Here is a 19,210-nt window from a genome sequence, read left to right as displayed (position 1 = left end):
GTTGTTTCTATATTGACTTAATATCCCACAGAAGACAGCTGTGGTGTGTAGGTCCTACCCTTTCTTCCCGCCCCTTTACTTCCCTGTTGCTGTGGAGAGCTTTGTGTGATCTTTTTATTGTTATAAATAGTAAATCTGTTGGGCAAAGTGGTGGTGGCTGAGCAAGCTAGTAATTAAAGCTGCCACTTGCTGACATAGTTCTTTTTATTTAGTTGACATGGTTATGTGGAAAGAACTAGTTAAATGGCCACAGTCCTTTTTCTAGTTCTTTAACTCAAAGAACAGAATTTTAACATGTTAAGTTCTAAAATTCACCTTGGTTTTCAAATACAAACCATCTATCCAGACACTGTTACAAACAAATAAATAAGCAAGTGGAAGCGTGAACTATCAAAAACATGAAGTCTATGTGAACACACTTCATAAGTAGCAAACATGGATAACCAGCTGCATGAGGTCAGAATATACATTGCAATTTAGTCCTGCAGTATGAAATAAGTGCTTAAAGGCCGTATGTCTTGGAGGCTTCTCATGTAAGCACAATGAAATAGGCCTATGCATTCTAAAGACAATTGATTTTCTTTTTTTAGTCAGGTTGTCATGTAGCTTTGTTTCTACCTCTTGAGTTCTGGGATTACATACCCAACTATGAGATTATTTTTTTCAAAAGGGATTATAATTCACTTTATTTAATGACCACTTTCGTGATGCTTACTGTGTGTAGGGTGTATTTGAAGTGATTTCAAATATTTTATGTTCATGTCTCCTCTCTGAAATAGGCATTAGGGTTCCCTCTTTTCTATAGAGTAGAAGATAGAGATACAGAGAGTGGTGTGTGTGTGTGTGTGTGTGTGTATGTGTGTGTGTGTATGTCAAGGTATGGTTTCATTTTAGCCCAGACTGACCTGGAATTAATCTCAGGGTGGCCTCAAACTCATGACAATCTTCCTACCTCTGCCTCCTGAGTGCTGGGATTAGAGGCATGTGCCACCACACCTGGCTACAGAAGGATTTTAATTGGATATTTGGACATCTTTGCTATAACAAGAAAACTTCAGACACGATAACATACAGCACTATACAGTGAAATAATATAAAGATGTAACCGGATTTCACAATCATATGAACCCACTGCCGGGCCCTCATGGCCCCAGTGGTGGTCTGTGTCGCACGGCACATACAAGAACTTGTGTGCTAAAGCATCCCAGGAAAGGCCCAAGCAACTTCTTCCATTTGAACGAGGGTCAAATTGCTGTCCACATCTCCAGGGAAGAGCTTTTCATTGAAATAAGAAACCAACAATTTCATAGTGAAGAAAAAAATGATGCTACATATTAATTTAGAAGGTCCAAAGAGAACTAGCTGAGACCAGAACATGTCTGCAAACAGTTGGAAAAATGAAGATGCGGGTAAGGGGAGATGATAATGTAAAGTTATAAAAGAATTCTTACGGTCAGGAGGGTACTATTGATTCATTGGAATCAGTGAAACTATCCTTACTTTTTTCTAGCTTGTATTGTTGATTTCCAGAAATGAGCACCTTAAAACTTAATGTTGTCTGGAACATACATTTGCGCTCTATGTGTACCAAGGATTAAGCCTGGGCTTTGAACATGCTGGGCAACCAGTCTACCACTGAGTCACATCCTCAGCCCTACCTTAATTGGTCCCACCCCCATACACACAATTTTTATCAATGAGAAGGAAAGAAAGTTTTCACATTCTGAAACATTGAGAATAACAACTCATAAAACAATCCAACCCAAACTTTTATTTATTTTTTATTTTTATTTTTTATTAACAACTTCCATGATTGTAAACAATATCCCATGGTAAGGCCCTCCCTCCCCCTACTTTCCCCTTTGAAACTCTATTCTCCATCATATCTCCTCCCCATCTCAATCAGACTCTTTTATTTTGATGTCATAATCTTTTCCTCCTCTTATGATGGTCTTGTGTAGATAGTGTCAGGCACTGTGAGGTCATGGTTATCCAGGCTATTTTGTGTCTGGGGGGAGCACATTGTAAGGAGTCCTACCCTTCCTTTGGCTCTTACATTCTTTCTGCCACCTCTTCCACACCCTGAACCTTGGAAGGTGTGATAGAGATATTGCAGTACTGAGCACTCCTGTCACTTCTTTCCAGCACCATGATGTCTTCTGAGTCATCCCAAAGTCACTGCCATCTGAAAAGAGAAGATTCTTTACACAAAGTGAGAGTAGCATTACTATATGGGTATGAACAATAAGAGAAGTGCTTAGTGGGCAGTTTGATAAGCATAGTATTTACATTTAGCCAGACAGCAGTAGATGTTACACCCCTAGGGCTCATGACTACCCCTGTTTTAAGTTTTCAGTATCAACGATGCATTCACTCCTATGGAGTGGGCCTCCAGTCTAACTAGAGAGAAGCTGGTTTCCACCATGACAGACGTGCCACTATTGCACCCATTGGCTCATTTGGCCTCGCTGGCCAAAGATAAGGCTTGTAGTGTCCACTGTTGAGTATCTTCACTGGTGATTTCTCTTTCTGCCATTGAACTGCATGCAGAATGACTTCTTCCTGCTTTCTGTTAGCTGGTCTACTTGGAGGAGGTTATCAGCTCAGTTCCAACAGGGTTTCTCAGTGGCCTTGCAGCCCAAGTATGTGTAGTCTTACCATCTATTCCTGGTGGGAAACCAAGGGCCTCGGCAATGGCCTGAAATGTTTTGGGTGCATCAGGGACCTCCCTGGCCAACAACTTACTGGAAGGTATCCCATCCCTGGCACTGAAAATTGTCTAGCAACAATCTGTGGCTCCTGAGTGTTCCATTGTCCAAAAAAGTAGGATTCCATGTGATTTATTTATTTCCTCTTAGATTTTGATTAGCCCTCCCTCCACCTTCTTTTTTTTACTCAATCTCTTCCCCTGACCTCACTTGGGGCCTTTTCACCCCATTAATCTATTCATATACTTACATATATACAATACCATCCTATTAAGTGCCCCCTCCCTTCCTTTCTCTTCCCTTTATATTTCTTTTCTATCTTTTTGGCCTTTTCCACTGAGTTTTCTTCCTACTCACATAGAAGTCCAATCATCTGTAGCTAGGACCCACCCACACATGAGAGACAACATGCAATGCTTGGGTTTCTGGGACTGGGTTACCTCACTTAGTATAATCCTTTCCAGATCCATCCATTTTCTTGCAAATTTCATAACTTCATTTTTATTTACAGCTGAGTAGAACTCCATTGTGTAAATGTGCCATATCTTCATTATCCATTCATCAGTTGAGGGACATCTAGGCTGGTTCCATTTCCCAGCTATTGTGAATTAAGTGGCAATAAACATGATTGAGCAAGTATCTCCAAGGAAATGAGATGAGTCCTTAGGATATATGCCTAGGAGTGCTATAGCTGGGTCATATGGTAGATCTATTTTTAGCTGTCTTAGGAGCCTCCACACTGATTTCCACAATGGCTGGACTAGATTGTATTTCCACTGACCGTGTAGAAAGATTCCTCATTTTCCACATCCTCACTAGAATTTATGGTCATTTGTTTTCATGATGGTAACCAATCTGACAAGAGTGAGATTGAATCTCAATGTAGTTTTCATCTACATTTCCCTGATGACTAGGGATGTAGAACATTGTTTTTAGATGCTTATATGCCATCTGTATTTCTTCTTTTCAGAACTCTCTATTTAGTTCCATAGCCCATTTTTAGTTGTATTGTTTGATTTCATATTATTTAATTTTTTTGAGTTCTTTGTAATATCCTAGATATTAATCCTCTATTAGATGTATAGCTGGCAATGATTTTTCCCATTCTGTAGGTTGCCTCTTTGCTTTATTCAAGTGTCCTTTGCCAGTCAGAATCTTTGTAATTTCATGAGGTCCCAGCAGTTAATCTGTGGTTTTATTGCCTAAGCAATTGGAGTTATATTCAAAAAGTCTTTGCCAAAACCAATATGTTGAAAGGTTTCCTCTAATTTTTCCTCTAGCAGTTTCAGAGTTTCAGGTCTGATGTTAAGGTCTTTAATCCATTTGGACTTAATTGTTGTACATGGAGAGAGAGAAGAATCTATTTTCATCCTTCTATAGATACATATCCAGTTTTCCCAACACCATTTGCTGAAGAGGCTGTCTTTTCTCCAGTGAGTATTTTTGGCAATTTTTATTGCATATCAGGTGATTATAGGTACCTGGACTTACATCTAGGTTCTCTATTCTATTCCATTGATCTACATGTCTGCCTTTTTTCCAGTACCATGCTGTTTTTGTTACTATCAGCCTGAATTTTTATACCAAAATGAGTAACTGTACTCCTTAAATAAAAAAATAATAACAGTAGGAAAATATGTGTATGTGGGTGTTACACATAAACTTTTAGAAGTGTTCTTTCTTACTATGATATTATAATATGAAAACCCACAAAAGAAAATAGCAAGAGAAAATTATATACAAATTTAAACTTCTGTTTGGCAAATAATATGCAGTAAATCAGAAATCTGAGCAGAATTATACATAATTATAAATATGTGCATATATAATTTTTATTCATTTTATGAGAGAAAGAAATTGAGAGAATGGTCACACCAGGGCCTGTAGCCACTGCAAACGAACTTCAGATGTATGTGCCAATCTTGTGCATTTGGCTTTATGTGAGTACTAGGGAATCAAACCTGAGTCCTTAGGCTTTACAGCCCCCTGAAATAAATTTTTTGTTGTTGTTGTTTTTTGAGGTAGAGTCTTACTGTAGCCCAGGCTGACCTGGAATTCACAATGTAGTCAGGGTGGCCTTGAACTCATGGTAATTCTCCTACCTCTGCCTCCCAAGTGCAGGATAAAAGGTGTGTGCCACCATGCCTGGCTAAATAATACATTTTTAAAGAAGAGAAAAAAAGAAAAGCTGAGCACGAGGCCAGACCATGACTGCAACACTTGACAGAGTTCAGATCAGCTGGGACTATAGGCAAAGGACTTAGCAAGTACCTCCAAGTTTTAACAGACATATAAATAGCCAACAAACACCTAAATTTATTTTTACCTTCATTAATAGTTAGAAAAACTCAAATGAAAACAATAGTGAGTTTAATCTCATCTTAAATTGTCTAAGCTTAAATACTCTGACAGCCTCTAGTGCTATAACAATGGGAGGAAACAGGCACCTATATATTTTGGTATGACATATTCAAGGATAAAAATGCCCACAAAATTGAAATACTTTATCTTTACTGACATAACATTCCATCACCAGAAAGTTGCATCCGGGGTCTGGAAAGATGGCTTAGAGATTAAGGCACTTGCCTGCGAAGCCTAAGGTTTGATTACCCAGTATCCACATAAAGGCAGATGCACTAGTTAGCACATGCATCTGGAGTTCATTTGCAGTGGCTAGAGGCCCTGGTGTACCCATTCTCTCTCTCTCTTAAATAAAATAAATAAATAAATACAGTATTTTAAAAAAGAAAGTTGCATCTAGAAATTTGGGTTCAAATGAGGTAAGATTACTTCATGGTACTTACTGAAACAAATTATTTATTAAAAAAAATAAAAGCTGGGTATGGTGGCACACACCTTTAATCCTAGCATTAAAGAGGCAGAGGTAGGAGGATCTCTGTGAGTTTGAGGCCCCCTGGGACTACAATGTGAATTCCAGGTCAGTCTGGACTAGAGTGAGATCCTGCCTTAAAAAAAAAGCAATTAAAGAAAATGGAATACAACTAAATTCCCATCAGCATGGAACTGATAAGCTAAAAGATACCAATGAAGTTAAGCAAATGGAGGAATAGTTTTTTTAAATTTATTTATTTTTAATTAACAGCTTCCATGATTATAAACAATATCCCATGGAAATGCCTTCCCTCCCCCCTCTCTCCCCTTTGAAACTCCATTCTCCATCATATCCTCTTCCCCTCTCAATCAGTCTGTCTTTTATTTTGATGTCATGATCTTTTGTAGGAATAGTTTTTAAAAGTATACAGGATTTATACTATTGGAGATGAAAAGGAGCCTATACTGTATTGTTGGATAGGATCAAATTCTGGCATGGTAAAAGGACATGAGAATAATCATTCTTGTTTTGTGAAAAGTTATATGTGTATGCCTGTGAATGCGCGTGTGCTCATGCACATACCCAGAGGAAGAGTAATATGCATTAGCCAGTGGTGGTGGTAGTGGCACCAGCAGTGTCCTCAATTTCAAGAACCATTTCCTTATTGTCTACAGTATTTTTTTCAACTACTAAAGTTTACTTTAGAGCACTTTGGTGTCCACAGCAAAATTGCATAGAAAGTACATAGCTCCCTCTTCTTTCTTGACCCTCACAACCTCCCTCACAAGGTACGTACATCCTGCTGGTGCATGTTGTTGCACTTGAGAAGCCTACATGGATCCATAGGGCTCACTCCTGATATTGTGCATCTGTGGGCTTGGATACATGTACAGTAATGTGTATCCATGGTTACAGAACCACACAGAGTAGTTTCACTGCCCTAAGCATCCTCTGTGCTCTGCCTGGTCATCCCTCCCTCCCTGTAGTGCATGTTGGCTGCCACTGATCTTTCCCTGACTCTCTAGTTTTGCTCTTTTCAGTCTCATATGGTCGGAGTTGTGCAGTAAGTGACCTTTTCAGACTGTACATGTAAGAGTCCTTCATGTCTTCAGAACTCATTTCTAATAGCTCTTAATAATATTCCATTGGATGGATGTGCTAGTTTGCCATTTAACTATTAAGAGGCATCTTCATTGCTTCCGGCTGAAAATTAGGAATAAAGCTGCTTTAAATATACATGTGAAGGTTTTCTTTTAAATACTTTTTATTGACAACTTCTGTAATTATAGACAATAAACCATGGTAAACCCCCCACCATCATGTTCCCCTTCTTTACTCCGCACTCCATCATAACCCCTCCCCTTCTCAATCAGTCTCTTTTTTATTTTGATGCCACCATCTTTTCCTCCTATTATGATAGTCTTGTGTACGTAGTGTCAAGCACTACAAGATCATGGATATCCAGACCATTTTGTGTCTGGAAGAGTGCATTGCAAGGAGACCTACCCTTCTTTTGGCTCGTAGATTCATTCTTCCATCTCTTCCACAATGGACCCTAAGCCTTCGAAGGTGTGGTAGAGATTTTTCAATGTTGAACACTCTCTGTCATTTCTTCTTACCACTATGGTGCCTTCTGAGTCATTGAAAGTTCACTGCCATCTGAAAAGAGAAGCTTCTTTAACCAAAAGTGAGAGTGGCATTAATATATGGGTATGAACATCAAGAGAAGTGCTTACTGGGCAGTTTGGTTCTCATACTATGTACATTTAGCCAGACACCAGCAGGCATTTTACCCCTAGGGCTCATGACTTTCCCTGTCATGGGTTTTCAGTATCAGGCATGTTTTTTCTGTGGAGTAGGAGTGGTTGGTTTCCCCATAACAGAAATGCCACTCTTGCACTCATTTATTCATTTGGCCTGGCTGTCTCTCTCTCTCTCTCTCTATAGATAGATAGATAGATAGATAGATAGATAGATAGATAGATAGATAGATATAGATAGATAGATAGATAGATAGATAGATAGATAGATAGATAATTGGAAACTTCTATACTTACAGACAAACCATGATATTTCCCCCCTCCCCTGCTTTCACCTTCATTACTCTGCTCTCCATCATATCCCCTCCCTCTCTCCATTAGTCTCTCTTTTAATTTAATGTAATCATATTTTTCTCTTATTATGAGGGTCTTGTGTAGGTATTGCTAGGCACTGTGAGGTCTTGGATAGAAAGGTCAATTTCTGTCCGGACAATTGTATGTAAGGAGTGGTATCCTTCCTTTGGCTCTTACAATCTTTCCGCCACTTCTTCCACAATGGACCCTGAGCCTTGGAGGGTGTGAGATGTTTCTGTGCTGGGCACTCCTCTGTCCCTTTTTCTCAGCACTATGTCTGGCTGGCCAAATTTAAGGCTTGCAGTGTCCACTGTTATCTCCTCTGGTGTCTTATCTGTCTTTCCCATGGAGCTGCATATAGTGTAGCTTTTCTCAGCTTTCTGTCAGCTTCAGCTGGTCCACACAGAGGAGGTTTTCATCTCAGCTCCAGCAGGCTTCTTCAGTGACCTAGCAGCCAAAGGATGTGGAGTCACAACATGTGAAGCTTTTTTGTTTTAATGGCTATACATTTTCATTTGGTTAAATCACCAAGGAGTATAATTACTGAGTTATATAACAGGAGTTTAGTTTTATAAAAAACTGCTAAACTATGTTTCAAAGCCACTAAAACATTTTGCATCCCCACTATCAATGAATGAGAGTTCATGCTACTTTCCTCTCTTTGCCAGCATCTGGAGCTTTCAGCTTTTGGACTTTGAGAATTCTAATAGATATAATGGCATATCCATTTTTTAGTTTAAAATGCCCTAGTGTTCAAGGGTATTATAGGCCTGTAAAGATAGCATAGTAGATAAAGTGCTTCTGCACAAGCATGAGGACCAGACTTCGAATCCCCAGTACTCACATAAATGCCAGGTGTGGTAGTCTGCCTGTAAATTCAGCACTTGGGAAGCAGAAACAATGGATCCCTGGTGTAAGCTGGCTAGTTAGACGAGTTAAATTAGCAAGTCTTGGGTTTAAGTGAGAGACCTTGCCTCAGTAAATAAGATGGGGAGTGATCAAAAAGGACACTTGACATTAAACTCTGGCCTTCACACATATACAAACACCCACACACTGTGACCACAGAAATGCAAACACATATACACATATGCATGCTCACTGCACACACATACACATGCCAGATGATATTAAACATTGTTCTGTGCTCCCTTTGTATCTGTATATATTCTTTGAAGAATAATCTGTTTAGCTCATTTGCCTATTTATTTGTGTGTGTGTGTGTGTGTGTGTGTGTGTGTGTGTGTGTGTGCGCGCACACATGCATGCACACGTGCATGTGCAATGGTGGGGAGTGAATACAGGAGCTTGTGCATAATAGGAAAACACTTTACACTAAGCTGCAACACCAGCCCATTCTTTTGCCTATTTTCTTCTCAAGTTATTCATTTCCTTATTGTTGAGTTTGAAGCATTCTCTTTTACTCTTTGCATAGTGGTCCTGTTCAGATGTGTGTTCCCAAAGCATTTTCTCTCAGTCTCTGGCTTGCCTTCTTCTCCACATATTGTCTTCATGGAGCAGTTTCTAACTTTAACAAAGTCTAATTTACAAATTATTTATTTAATGAATCATGCATTTTTTATCATAGTTAAAACATCATCCTTTCCAAAGCCTGGTGGTGTATACCTGTAGTCCCAGCTAGTAGGGAAGCTAAGGTAGAGGAAACCCAGACACTCCTGGACTCTAGACCAGCTGCATCAAAATGGCTCACCCTGTCCAAATGAATACATGTCATCTCTACATCAAGCTCAGTTAGATGATCTCTTCTGTTTTCTTCTAAGAGTTTATAGTTGTGGCACTTTTACATTTAGAAGTATGATATACTTCAAACTTGTCTTTTTGCAAGCAATCTAAGGTCTGAGCCTAGACACGCCTTGTATGTGAATGTCTAGCTGTTCCAGGACTGTTTGTGGAAATGATCATCTTTGCTTATGGTGCTGACATGGATTTTTTTTTGTCAAATAATTTTTGTCACTATGTGTGATATAAATTTTAGTTTCATAATCAGAATAAAGACTGTGGTAAAAAAAAAATTAGTAAAACAAACAGCCTTGATAAAAATGTGCAGGAAACAAAACACAAAAATCCAAATGGAAAAATACATATATACTATCACCCCACAGAGATCAGCAAGGTCAAGCTAGAGTAGTCCAGAGAGTTTTAAACATAATACAGAAGGGTTGGAGGATTGTCATTGATTTCATTGAGAGTTTGGTAGATGGGGAGTTCTCACTGAAAGTTTGGTGGATAGGGAAGTCACTGAAAGGTTAGTAGTACTATCAAATTACAGTGTGTACATGCCTTAAAATTCTTCATAAAAATATATAGACATATATAAATATATGTGTATGTATATCTATACATGTATCTATATCTATCTATCTATCTCTATATATATTTGGTTTTTCAAGGTAGGGTCCTCCTACCTCTACCTCCTGAGTGCTGGGATATTTATACGTGTGTGTGTGTGTGTGTGTGTGTGTGTGTGTGTGTGTGTGTGTGTATGTATGGGGGGGGTGGATGGTGAGTTCATTGAAGTCAAAGGACAGTCTACTGGTACATTAGCATCCAGAGGCCAAACACTGTCTGAGCTCAGAGTGCTGAGGAAGCAGAGGCCAGATGGGGAATAAGAATCTAGGAGGAGAGTTAGAATGAGCATCTATGTTTCCTAACCCAAGTAGTAAGGAAGAAGCGGGGGGGTTGGGAAGGGTGGGTGACAGGTAGATGGATTTTCACAAGTGATGCAGAGCTTGATGGGAAGCCAAGGTTGCTGCTTTGTGTCCTTACCAAGCTACAGAGCACTCCTGAGAACACAGGGGAACTGGGTGAGCAAACCAATCTGTGGCTGGTATGGTTGTTGGTCTTGGCAAAGAATGCTAAGGTTTCTTCCTACTTGAGATTCATTTTTCTATTCTGAGTGGTAGATAATTAAGTGCTTGATAATGCTTAGTGATTGGAGAATCTTCTGGGATATAATTAGAATGGCTTCCTCATAGAGTATTTCCAGAAACTTATCCAAGCCTTCCTGAATATACCCACTTACCTTTCCAGATTTTGAGTACTCTGACTTCTAAACTAATTGTGGGATGTGTTGATAGAAGTAAATATTAATGTGATAATTCAGACAAAGTTACTTACCCGAGGAATTCACAGTCTCTCTCTGTGTAATCAGTTTTGTATTGATTATAATGCTATTTTCATACTGACTGTTATGACCAGTTCAAGAGTGTCGACACTTATTAAAGTATTATTATCAATGTGCCACAGGAGGAATTTAAGTAAAGAGCAATTTCAAAGGACTTTTTTCACAATGGAAAAGTAAGAATGATAATATCTTAGAATTGTTGTGAAGGTTATAAATAACCTTTTCCTTCAAATTATTGAAAGATATAAAAATGACCATTCTTAAAGTACTGCTAGTACAAATCAAGACAATGGCAGCTAATTCTTTTAATAAATAACATGGTTACTATTTTTGAATGCATGAAACTAAGTTTTTTCCCAAAGGTTGCTCAGTGGGCCTTGCTTTGTGTACTCACAGATTTAAAAATGCACAGATTATTTTTGGAATTGTTTCTCACTATAAAATCTTTCTGCAGTGTATTCTGAAACAGAATGGGAAGTAATAATGAAATTTATGTCTAAATGTCCTGTCTTCACAATAGAGAAGGGGATCCTTCTGGTTTTAAGAGTCTTAGAGTAGAGTTCTTGGCTGGTGGCAACACCTTGACTAAAAACCAAGCTAAAGGTGTCCGAAGACTCAACCCTCAGGAGATATGGCCATAGTCCTTAATCTTCATGACCGAGGATAAATTGGTACCAGCTTATCCCACACTGGGCCACTGCTAATGCACAGTCTCCACCTCAGCATGGCCTCAGCAGGGTCAGTCAGTAGGAAAGACTTCACTGCATGGCTGTTCTGTGGTTAAGCTTTATGGACACTGTGCACAGCATGGCATTCTAGCAGCCTGGATCTGCGGAGAGGTGGCTCACAACTGCTTCCTTTGGCTGCCCCTCTGTGGAGTTCTTCAGTCCACCATGTGCTTCATTTCCAGAAGATCCTGTGGACAACAAGGATTCTGGCCAAGAATTGGAGTCTATTCCAGAATACACAGCTGAAGAGGAGCGGGAAGATAACCGGCTGTGGAGGACAGTGGTGATCGGAGAGCAGGAGCAGCGCATTGACATGAAGGTCATCGAGCCCTACCGGAGGGTCATTTCTCACGGAGGTACTCAAGCCTTGTGGAGTCTGGGAGATGTGGGGGGCGGGGGCTTGAGTTTTAATTAGAAAGCGAAACTAGAGTTTCTCTGTATCATATTATTCTGCAGACCTATGTTCAGGGCACTGAGAGCTAACAAGCTTACTTCATACTCTAGTCATAAAAATGTGAAATCCTGTGAGGCAAAACTAACTTTCCAATGTCAAAATTGTTTTTCACACCACATATCTAGTAGCTATAATTTTCTGTGTAGGTTTCTCAAGAGCCATCACTGCTGGGTGTAGCAATGTCCTTTGGAGCTCCTAGGAGTAGGCTGAACCAAGTGCTTTAGCCTGTCCTGCAGCACAGCCTATAGGAGGACCACTTCTCCAGTGGGGCTTCTTTGGAGAGGTTAGGAAATCTTTTTAGACTCAACCTGGTAACTATTTTCCCTACCGAAATTTTGCTTTTCTATAAATCACATTAAGTCTAGGCTGTTCACAGTCAAAGCCTCCACTCACTTAGTGAGGAATCAGGGAGAGAGAAAAGTGGATTTATTTCCGGTGCTTTCTCAGGGGCTCCAGGAGCATATATGGTTTGATTAATCTGGGGTGCAGGAAAGGAGTACAGGCAACACACTGAATATTGTTGGCTTCAGAAAACATGAATAGCTCTGGAACTTTGCTGCTCCACCCATTCCTTTCTAGCAGTCCTCCGGCACCCAGCCCCAGCTGTCCAAGAAGTGCGAGCCTACAGGGCAACTCGGGGTCTGTTCTCTCAGTGAGGACAGGGAAGTAACAGTCCTGGCACTGCATTAACTTGGCAACATTTGTTTCCTAACATGCACGTGGACATTTTGTTATTCGAATCAAACATCCCTCCCCCAGGAGATCTTCCACCCTGTCCATTGCTATGTCCCTGAGCTTCAGAGCCACCCGGGAAAGCTGTTGTGACAGTGAATGAGCATGCTTGTGGGAACCTTTGGCCAAGGCCTTTCTTTTGTTGCCTCACTGCATGACCTACAATGGCAGTGTGGCCCTCAGACAGCTGCTGTGGGCCAAGGGCAGCTCCCTCTGAGAGGACCCTCTCTCAGCCCTTTGGGAGGAAGGCTGAGCTGACATCAAACTGACCATAGAGTCAGCCCTCTTACTGGGGTGAAAAATCAGAACCCAAGCACTTGCCAGGTCTTCAAAGAAGGTCACTTTTCCTTTGTAGCACGTTCTAGTATTTCTGGTTTGTTTCAGGGAAATGAAAGTGAAACAAAGACTAAGCATAAGAATAACCTCGTGTCAGAATGATGGAGGATACCCAACATCCTCGTCTGACTTCCACAGGGGGGTGCACCGGGTGCATGCATCTGCACGTACATGTGTACACCACATACATGCCTACAACATACCAAGAAAGAGTTGCCTGTGCTTTCTCTAAAATGTACAGGAAGTGTAGAGTTGTCTTTTAGAGTAAATCAAAGTTATGCAGCTATGACCCTCTGACAGTTTTACCCTCAGCTCTTCATTTCAGAGCCCCATGTTATACAAAGGGCAGGACCACAGTTCTACTGCTCCCACAGGGCTGAGCTATCCCTTGAGTCCTTGAGTAAACTTACTACTTGCTTTTTCAAATACAGTAAAACCCAGGCCCATCTGCCTGGAACCTGAGTCAGCACAGAGTGGTCATCATTGGTGGTCAGGAAAAGCCACAGGCTCTGCCTGCCCTAATAGTGTCTGTAAAATTCCACATAAATCTTAGGGGCACCTGGTTTGCTGAGCTCCAACCCAGCCTCCTCCCCTGCCCCTTGCTCCTCTCCATCACATTTCACACTTGGTTGTTGTCTGTGTGGCTGTCAGTTTGTTTTGAAGAGAAGGCTGCTTTCTTCTCCTTGGCTGTGCCTCAGCCTCCTCCAGGTGCTGGGCTGCATGAATCTGCACCTCTCCAGGCCATTATCAAGATGCTACCTCTCCCTGGACAGCTTCTGGGTGCTAGGAAAAGGTCCCATGGCTGCTGCCTCTGAATTTCACAAAGATGTGTCTTCCATATGAAATACTTACACCAGTGTCTTGGACTTTACAATGACAAAGTACTTGAGTGGTCAACCTCTGGAGTCTGTCAGCTTGGCTTCTGAAAGCATTACAAAGGCAGACTTCACAGTCCTTGCATTTTGCTCAAAGGGCCAGTAGGGAAGAGCCAGCAGGACAGCGTTCAATGCAGGAATCAAGGTGGGAATGATGAAAAGAATCGAAGAAGCTGGCCCCAAAGACAGAAGCTGCCCAGTGTCCACACAAATAATCCAGCCTCCATATTTGACCCTGGCCAGTTCGAGGCCCAGGACACAGTGCAGAAACTGAGGTCAAGGCCTGTTTGTACTTACCAGTCTCTGACATTGGTACCTTGTCTGAGCCTCTGTTTATGTGGTGGAATTGCATTGCCAATGCTTGCACCCTATAATGCCATGAACACTATATCTAACATATGCTTAACACATATGCTTAACAAACATAGCAAACTTTATGGGTGATTTTGCACACCCAATGACATGGGGTCACACTGGGACCAGAAGTGGCTTTTTGGAGCTCAGAGCAGAGGTCTACAGCTGTACAACCCTGAGTGTGCCTGCATCTCATCTGAATTCATAGCAGAGAACAAATATACTCGAATAACCTAGATCAATCTTGCCAAAGGATTTTAACAAGGTCCTTCCTTTCTTGTTGTCTCTTTACTTCTCGTGTCATTCTAGGAGACTCAGGTAATCTTCTCCGCAGTGTTGCTGGACAAACGATCCTGGAAAGAATGAGCGGAAGAGCTGCTGGCTGGTGTGTGTGTGTGTATGTTCTGTTGTGCCTGTGACATCTTTCCTTCTCTCTCCATTCCATTTGCTGGCCAGCAAATTGTGTTACATCCCTTTCACCCCTGTCTGTGCCACTTCAGGTAAGGTTTATCACTGCACCAGAGGGTGCCGGGAGGCTCCCTGGTAGGATTGCACCCCCAGAACATACCTTTTACATTTACCCTGTGTTTAATGAGAAGACACAATAAAAAGTAAAAATATGGCTGGAGATATATTTCAGTAGTAGAGCATTTGCCTAGCAAGTGCCAGTCCTTAGGTTCAATTCCCAATGTACAAATAATAAACAAACATGAATATATAAAACAGCTAGAGAGATATAAAATCAGACAAATCAAACTCCTTGATAATTTGGTTCTTGCCAACAAGTACCTTCACCTAACTAAGCTGCATGAAGATAGAAACTGAGGAATTATTTGACCCTTAAAATCATTTGAGGGCTAGAGAGGTGGCTTAGCGGTTAAGGCTCTTGCTTGCAAAGCCAAGGGATCAAGGTTCAATTCCCCAGTACCTATGTAAAGCCAGATGCACAAGATGGTACATGTGTCTGGAGTTCATTTGCAATGGCTAGAGGTTCTGGTGCACCTGTTTTCTCCCCCTCTCCCCCCCCCCTCTCTCTCCTGCTTTCTCAAGTGAATAAATTTTTAAAAAAATTTTAAAGCATCTCTCTCTGTCTCTTTCTCTCTCTCTCAAATAAATGCATAAAAATTTTAAAAAGCACTTGCAAGCTGGGCATGGTGGCACACACCATTAATCCCAGCACTCAGGATACAGAGGTAAGAGAACTGATGCAAGTTAGAGGCCACCCTGAGACTACAGAGTAAAGCCCAGATCAGCCTGGACTACAGCAAGACCCTACCTCAAACAATAACAACAACAAAAAAAGCTGACCAGTTTATGACTTAGGAGAACTTTCATGTAGAATTCTTTTCTTCTACTTTCTTGAACCATCATCTCCTTATTCTCTTCTCTTTTGCCACCTGTTCTCCTTTGATATAGCTCTTCTTCCCCAAAGTACCAAGAGCCATCTTCATTTATAAGTTTCAGCAACCTTTGTACAAGGAGACATTCTTTGTTTAGACAGCAGTTCCCAGGTATTCCTTTAGCTAAATGAATGCCATTCACACTCAGAAGAGATGTTGATGGATACCTAGATACTAGAAAAGATGAAACTAATACAAAAGGCCAGGGGAAGCACAACTATGCTGCAGCAAGTGTGAATTTGTCACTTTGCTTGTCACTGTGATCATATACTATTCCTGCCAGTGTAAAATCAGCATAAGGGATGCAGCTCAAGGTTGAAGTCCGTCATCGCCGGAAAGGCGTGGCCCAGAGCACAAAGCAGCTGGTCACATCACGTCACCATGAGAGCAAGGAATGCTGGTACTCCATAGCTCTTTCCTTTTGATATAGTCCAGGATGCCCACCAAACAGAATGGTGCTGCCCACATTTAAGGTGGATCTTTCCACCTCAAATAACCTCTCCAGAAAAACATTCCTCACAGACATGCCCCAAGATTTGTTTCCATAGTGATTCTAAATACTGTCAAGTTGACAACCCAGGTTAACCATCGTACCAGGAGTATGCCGACACAGATAACATTATAGGATATGGACTGTAAGTACTATGTACAACAGTCTCAAGTTAGCTGTACTCACAGCCTACAACCGGATATATTTTTAGTTGGTTTTCCTCTTCTTCTGTATTGTTTTCAGTAGAGCCACACTCTGTTTCTGTGGAAAGACCATCTTATTTAACTGCATCTCAAGAGTTTACATCATCTAATACCCAGCCCATATTTTGCTGACATGTAATCACCAGAGATATAGTTATGACTCTGAAAAAAAAATGAAACACATTGAGTTCTGATAGGACTAGATCAAGAGTAAGGAAGTGTCCTGCTCTCCTGCTCAAGGCTTTGAGGGCAATCTAATGATTCTGAAGCCCAGAACTATAGGTATTTAAGTGAAGATATTAAGTCAGGCCTATAATCCTAGCCAGTCAGAAGCTGAGGCCAGAGGATTGCAATTTGAAAGGCACAGCTAGGCCACAGAGTGAGCTCAAGGTCAGCCTTGGCAACTTAGCAAGACCCACTCTAAAAATAAAAATGGAAAAGATTTAAAAGGGTTAGGGATGTAACTCAGTGGTAGAGCAGTTGCTACTATACGCAAGATCCTAGTTTTATCCTCAGAACTATAGTGGAGGTATTTCACAATGATAAAGGGTAGAAGGTATCTCAGTGGGAGGGTGTTGCAGTCAGGTTTACATTGATGACAGAAAACTCCTGACCAAGAACAGCTTGTGGCAAAAAAAAAAAAAAAAAAAAAAAAAGGTTTTCTCTGGTTTACATAGTACAGGGCAAGCTTCAAGATGGCAGGGAAAATGATGGCATGAGCAGAGGATGGATATAAGCTCCTCACCAACATAAGGTGGACAACAGCAACAGGAGAGTGTACCAAACACTAGCAAGGGAACACTGGCTATAATACCTGTAAGCCTGTCCCCAACAATACACTGCCTCGAGGAGGTGTTAATTTCCAAATCTCCATTAGCTGGGAACCTAGCATTCAGAACACCTAAGTTTATGGGGGCCACTTGAATGAAACCACCACAGAGGGCAGGTGTGAGGCCCTGGGTTAAATCCGTAGTGCCCCTGGCCCCAATAAGACAGGACCTGCCTTTCCTTTTTAAATGACAAAGGACTTTCATTCTATATATCTAACCTACAAGGAGCTTACAACACCTGCTACGAATTTCAAAGATGAGCTCTAAAGAAGCAATCCTTGTTAGAAAATAGGCCAATGCTGAAATTATTATGTGAGAGCTTTCAAAAAACAAATATAATACCTGAGATGCATGTATAAACATCTAGACTTAGAGTTCCAGTGGCTGCCTCCACCTGCCTTACATAGGTCCCGTTTTCTCAGCACTGCCTGCAAATAGCAGCTCTGCACTCACCTATCTTTTTAGGACATAATTCTCAGGTTTTCCAAAATGCACATATTTTCACAGAACTTGACAAGAATTTAGTCTCTAAGTATGCTGCTTTCTCTAAGGGACTAGGCTTTGTAAAATCTGTACCATTTTTCTGGGACTGGCTAGAAGCTACCATGCATCCCTGCACTACCTCCTGAGTCTGGAGAATCAGGAGCACTGCAGGCAAGTGACCAGAGCTCAGAATTGAAAACAAGGTATTTTACATGTTTCTTTGCTAGTGTCTGGTCACTGGAGTGTGCAGTCTGCAATTATATTGCAGTTCAGCAATTAAATTCTCCAGTTAACTGGATCTAAAACTAGAAAGCTAAAAAATCAAACAGAACCTTTTTCTTAGCCATCAGAACGAAGTACTATATAAATTAGTATTGTATATTAGAAACTTATGAGTAAAAAGGGTTGCCTTCTTGATACATTGTTTGTACATGATATTCACATTTATGCAAACCATGTAAGACCATTATAATGCCTATGTATCCCTTGTATATGCAAATATCCTCACATTGTATAATATTTTCTAAACTAATCATGACAAGATGTGCATTATGTGTAGGATTACAGTTAATGTAATAGTCACTTCATGACATATCTATTATATACACATGAACACTTGACATGACTTTGTAAGAGAATTTCTTCAGTTACAAATATCTTTTTGTTTGTCCCCAGGATACTATGGGGACGGTCTAAATGCCATCATTGTATTTGCCGCTTGTTTCCTGCCAGACAGCAGCCGAGCGGATTACCACTACGTCATGGAAAATCTTTTCCTGTGAGTGATTATTGAATGTTGGCATGCAATAACAGATATATCGTTAACTGAGAGAAATATATTATGTAGAACATCCCAAGCCTTTGATAAGATGTTAACAAGATTTCTGTCAAGGAACATTGTTCAAATAATTTTTGTCAGTAGAATCAATGGAAAAGAAAATCAGCAGTTTGGCCTGTATATATAAAACTTTTGTATCATTTCCTTTGAGCAAAGTATTGCTTTTGTCCCTTGATAACATGTTCTTAGCTACTGGATGATAACCTGACTTCACTCATACTTGCCCTTGTTTAACTTGAGTTGCTCTTGATGTTTGATAATATTGAGATTTTTAGAATTCAGAGTTTTAGCCCACATCATTTTCTGCATTTAAAAAGAAACAACCATTCAGATAACAGCAATGCTTACTTTTTGAGACATGATTATAGGTTACTGCATTGTTCTTAAGGCAAAGAGATAATATGCACAACTACCCTTAAGTGTCATTCACCCTGTAATTAAAATGTCATGTAATTATGATGGAAATTGGATGTGAGAACTGAAAATGCTTCTCTTTCGTCCTGTGATCAGATATGTAATAAGTACTTTAGAGTTGATGGTAGCTGAAGACTACATGATTGTGTACTTGAATGGTGCAACCCCAAGGCGGAAGATGCCAGGTCTAGGCTGGATGAAGAAATGCTACCAAATGATTGACAGACGGTATGTGAACTTTATTATTTAATCATTTCTTCACTGTGTGTATGT

General features: G+C 40.6%; 1 protein-coding gene across 1 annotated transcript in view; it reads left to right on the top strand.

The window, feature by feature from the left end:
* The window catches only part of Prune2 (prune homolog 2 with BCH domain), a 309,960-nt gene that overhangs the window by 269,067 nt on the left and 21,683 nt on the right, over positions 1-19,210 (top strand). Inside the window, exons 12-15 of the mRNA XM_045146033.1 lie at positions 11,711-11,884; positions 14,589-14,597; positions 18,361-18,463; positions 19,034-19,165. Of these exons, the coding sequence (XP_045001968.1) occupies positions 11,711-11,884; positions 14,589-14,597; positions 18,361-18,463; positions 19,034-19,165 (418 nt within the window). The remainder of the gene's footprint in view (positions 1-11,710; positions 11,885-14,588; positions 14,598-18,360; positions 18,464-19,033; positions 19,166-19,210) is intronic.

This window comes from Jaculus jaculus, chromosome 1 (assembly GCF_020740685.1).
Source record: "Jaculus jaculus isolate mJacJac1 chromosome 1, mJacJac1.mat.Y.cur, whole genome shotgun sequence".
NCBI classification, from domain to species: Eukaryota; Metazoa; Chordata; class Mammalia; order Rodentia; family Dipodidae; genus Jaculus; species Jaculus jaculus.
Note: the sequence above shows the minus strand (reverse complement) of the source record. Positions and strands in the feature narration are given on the sequence as shown.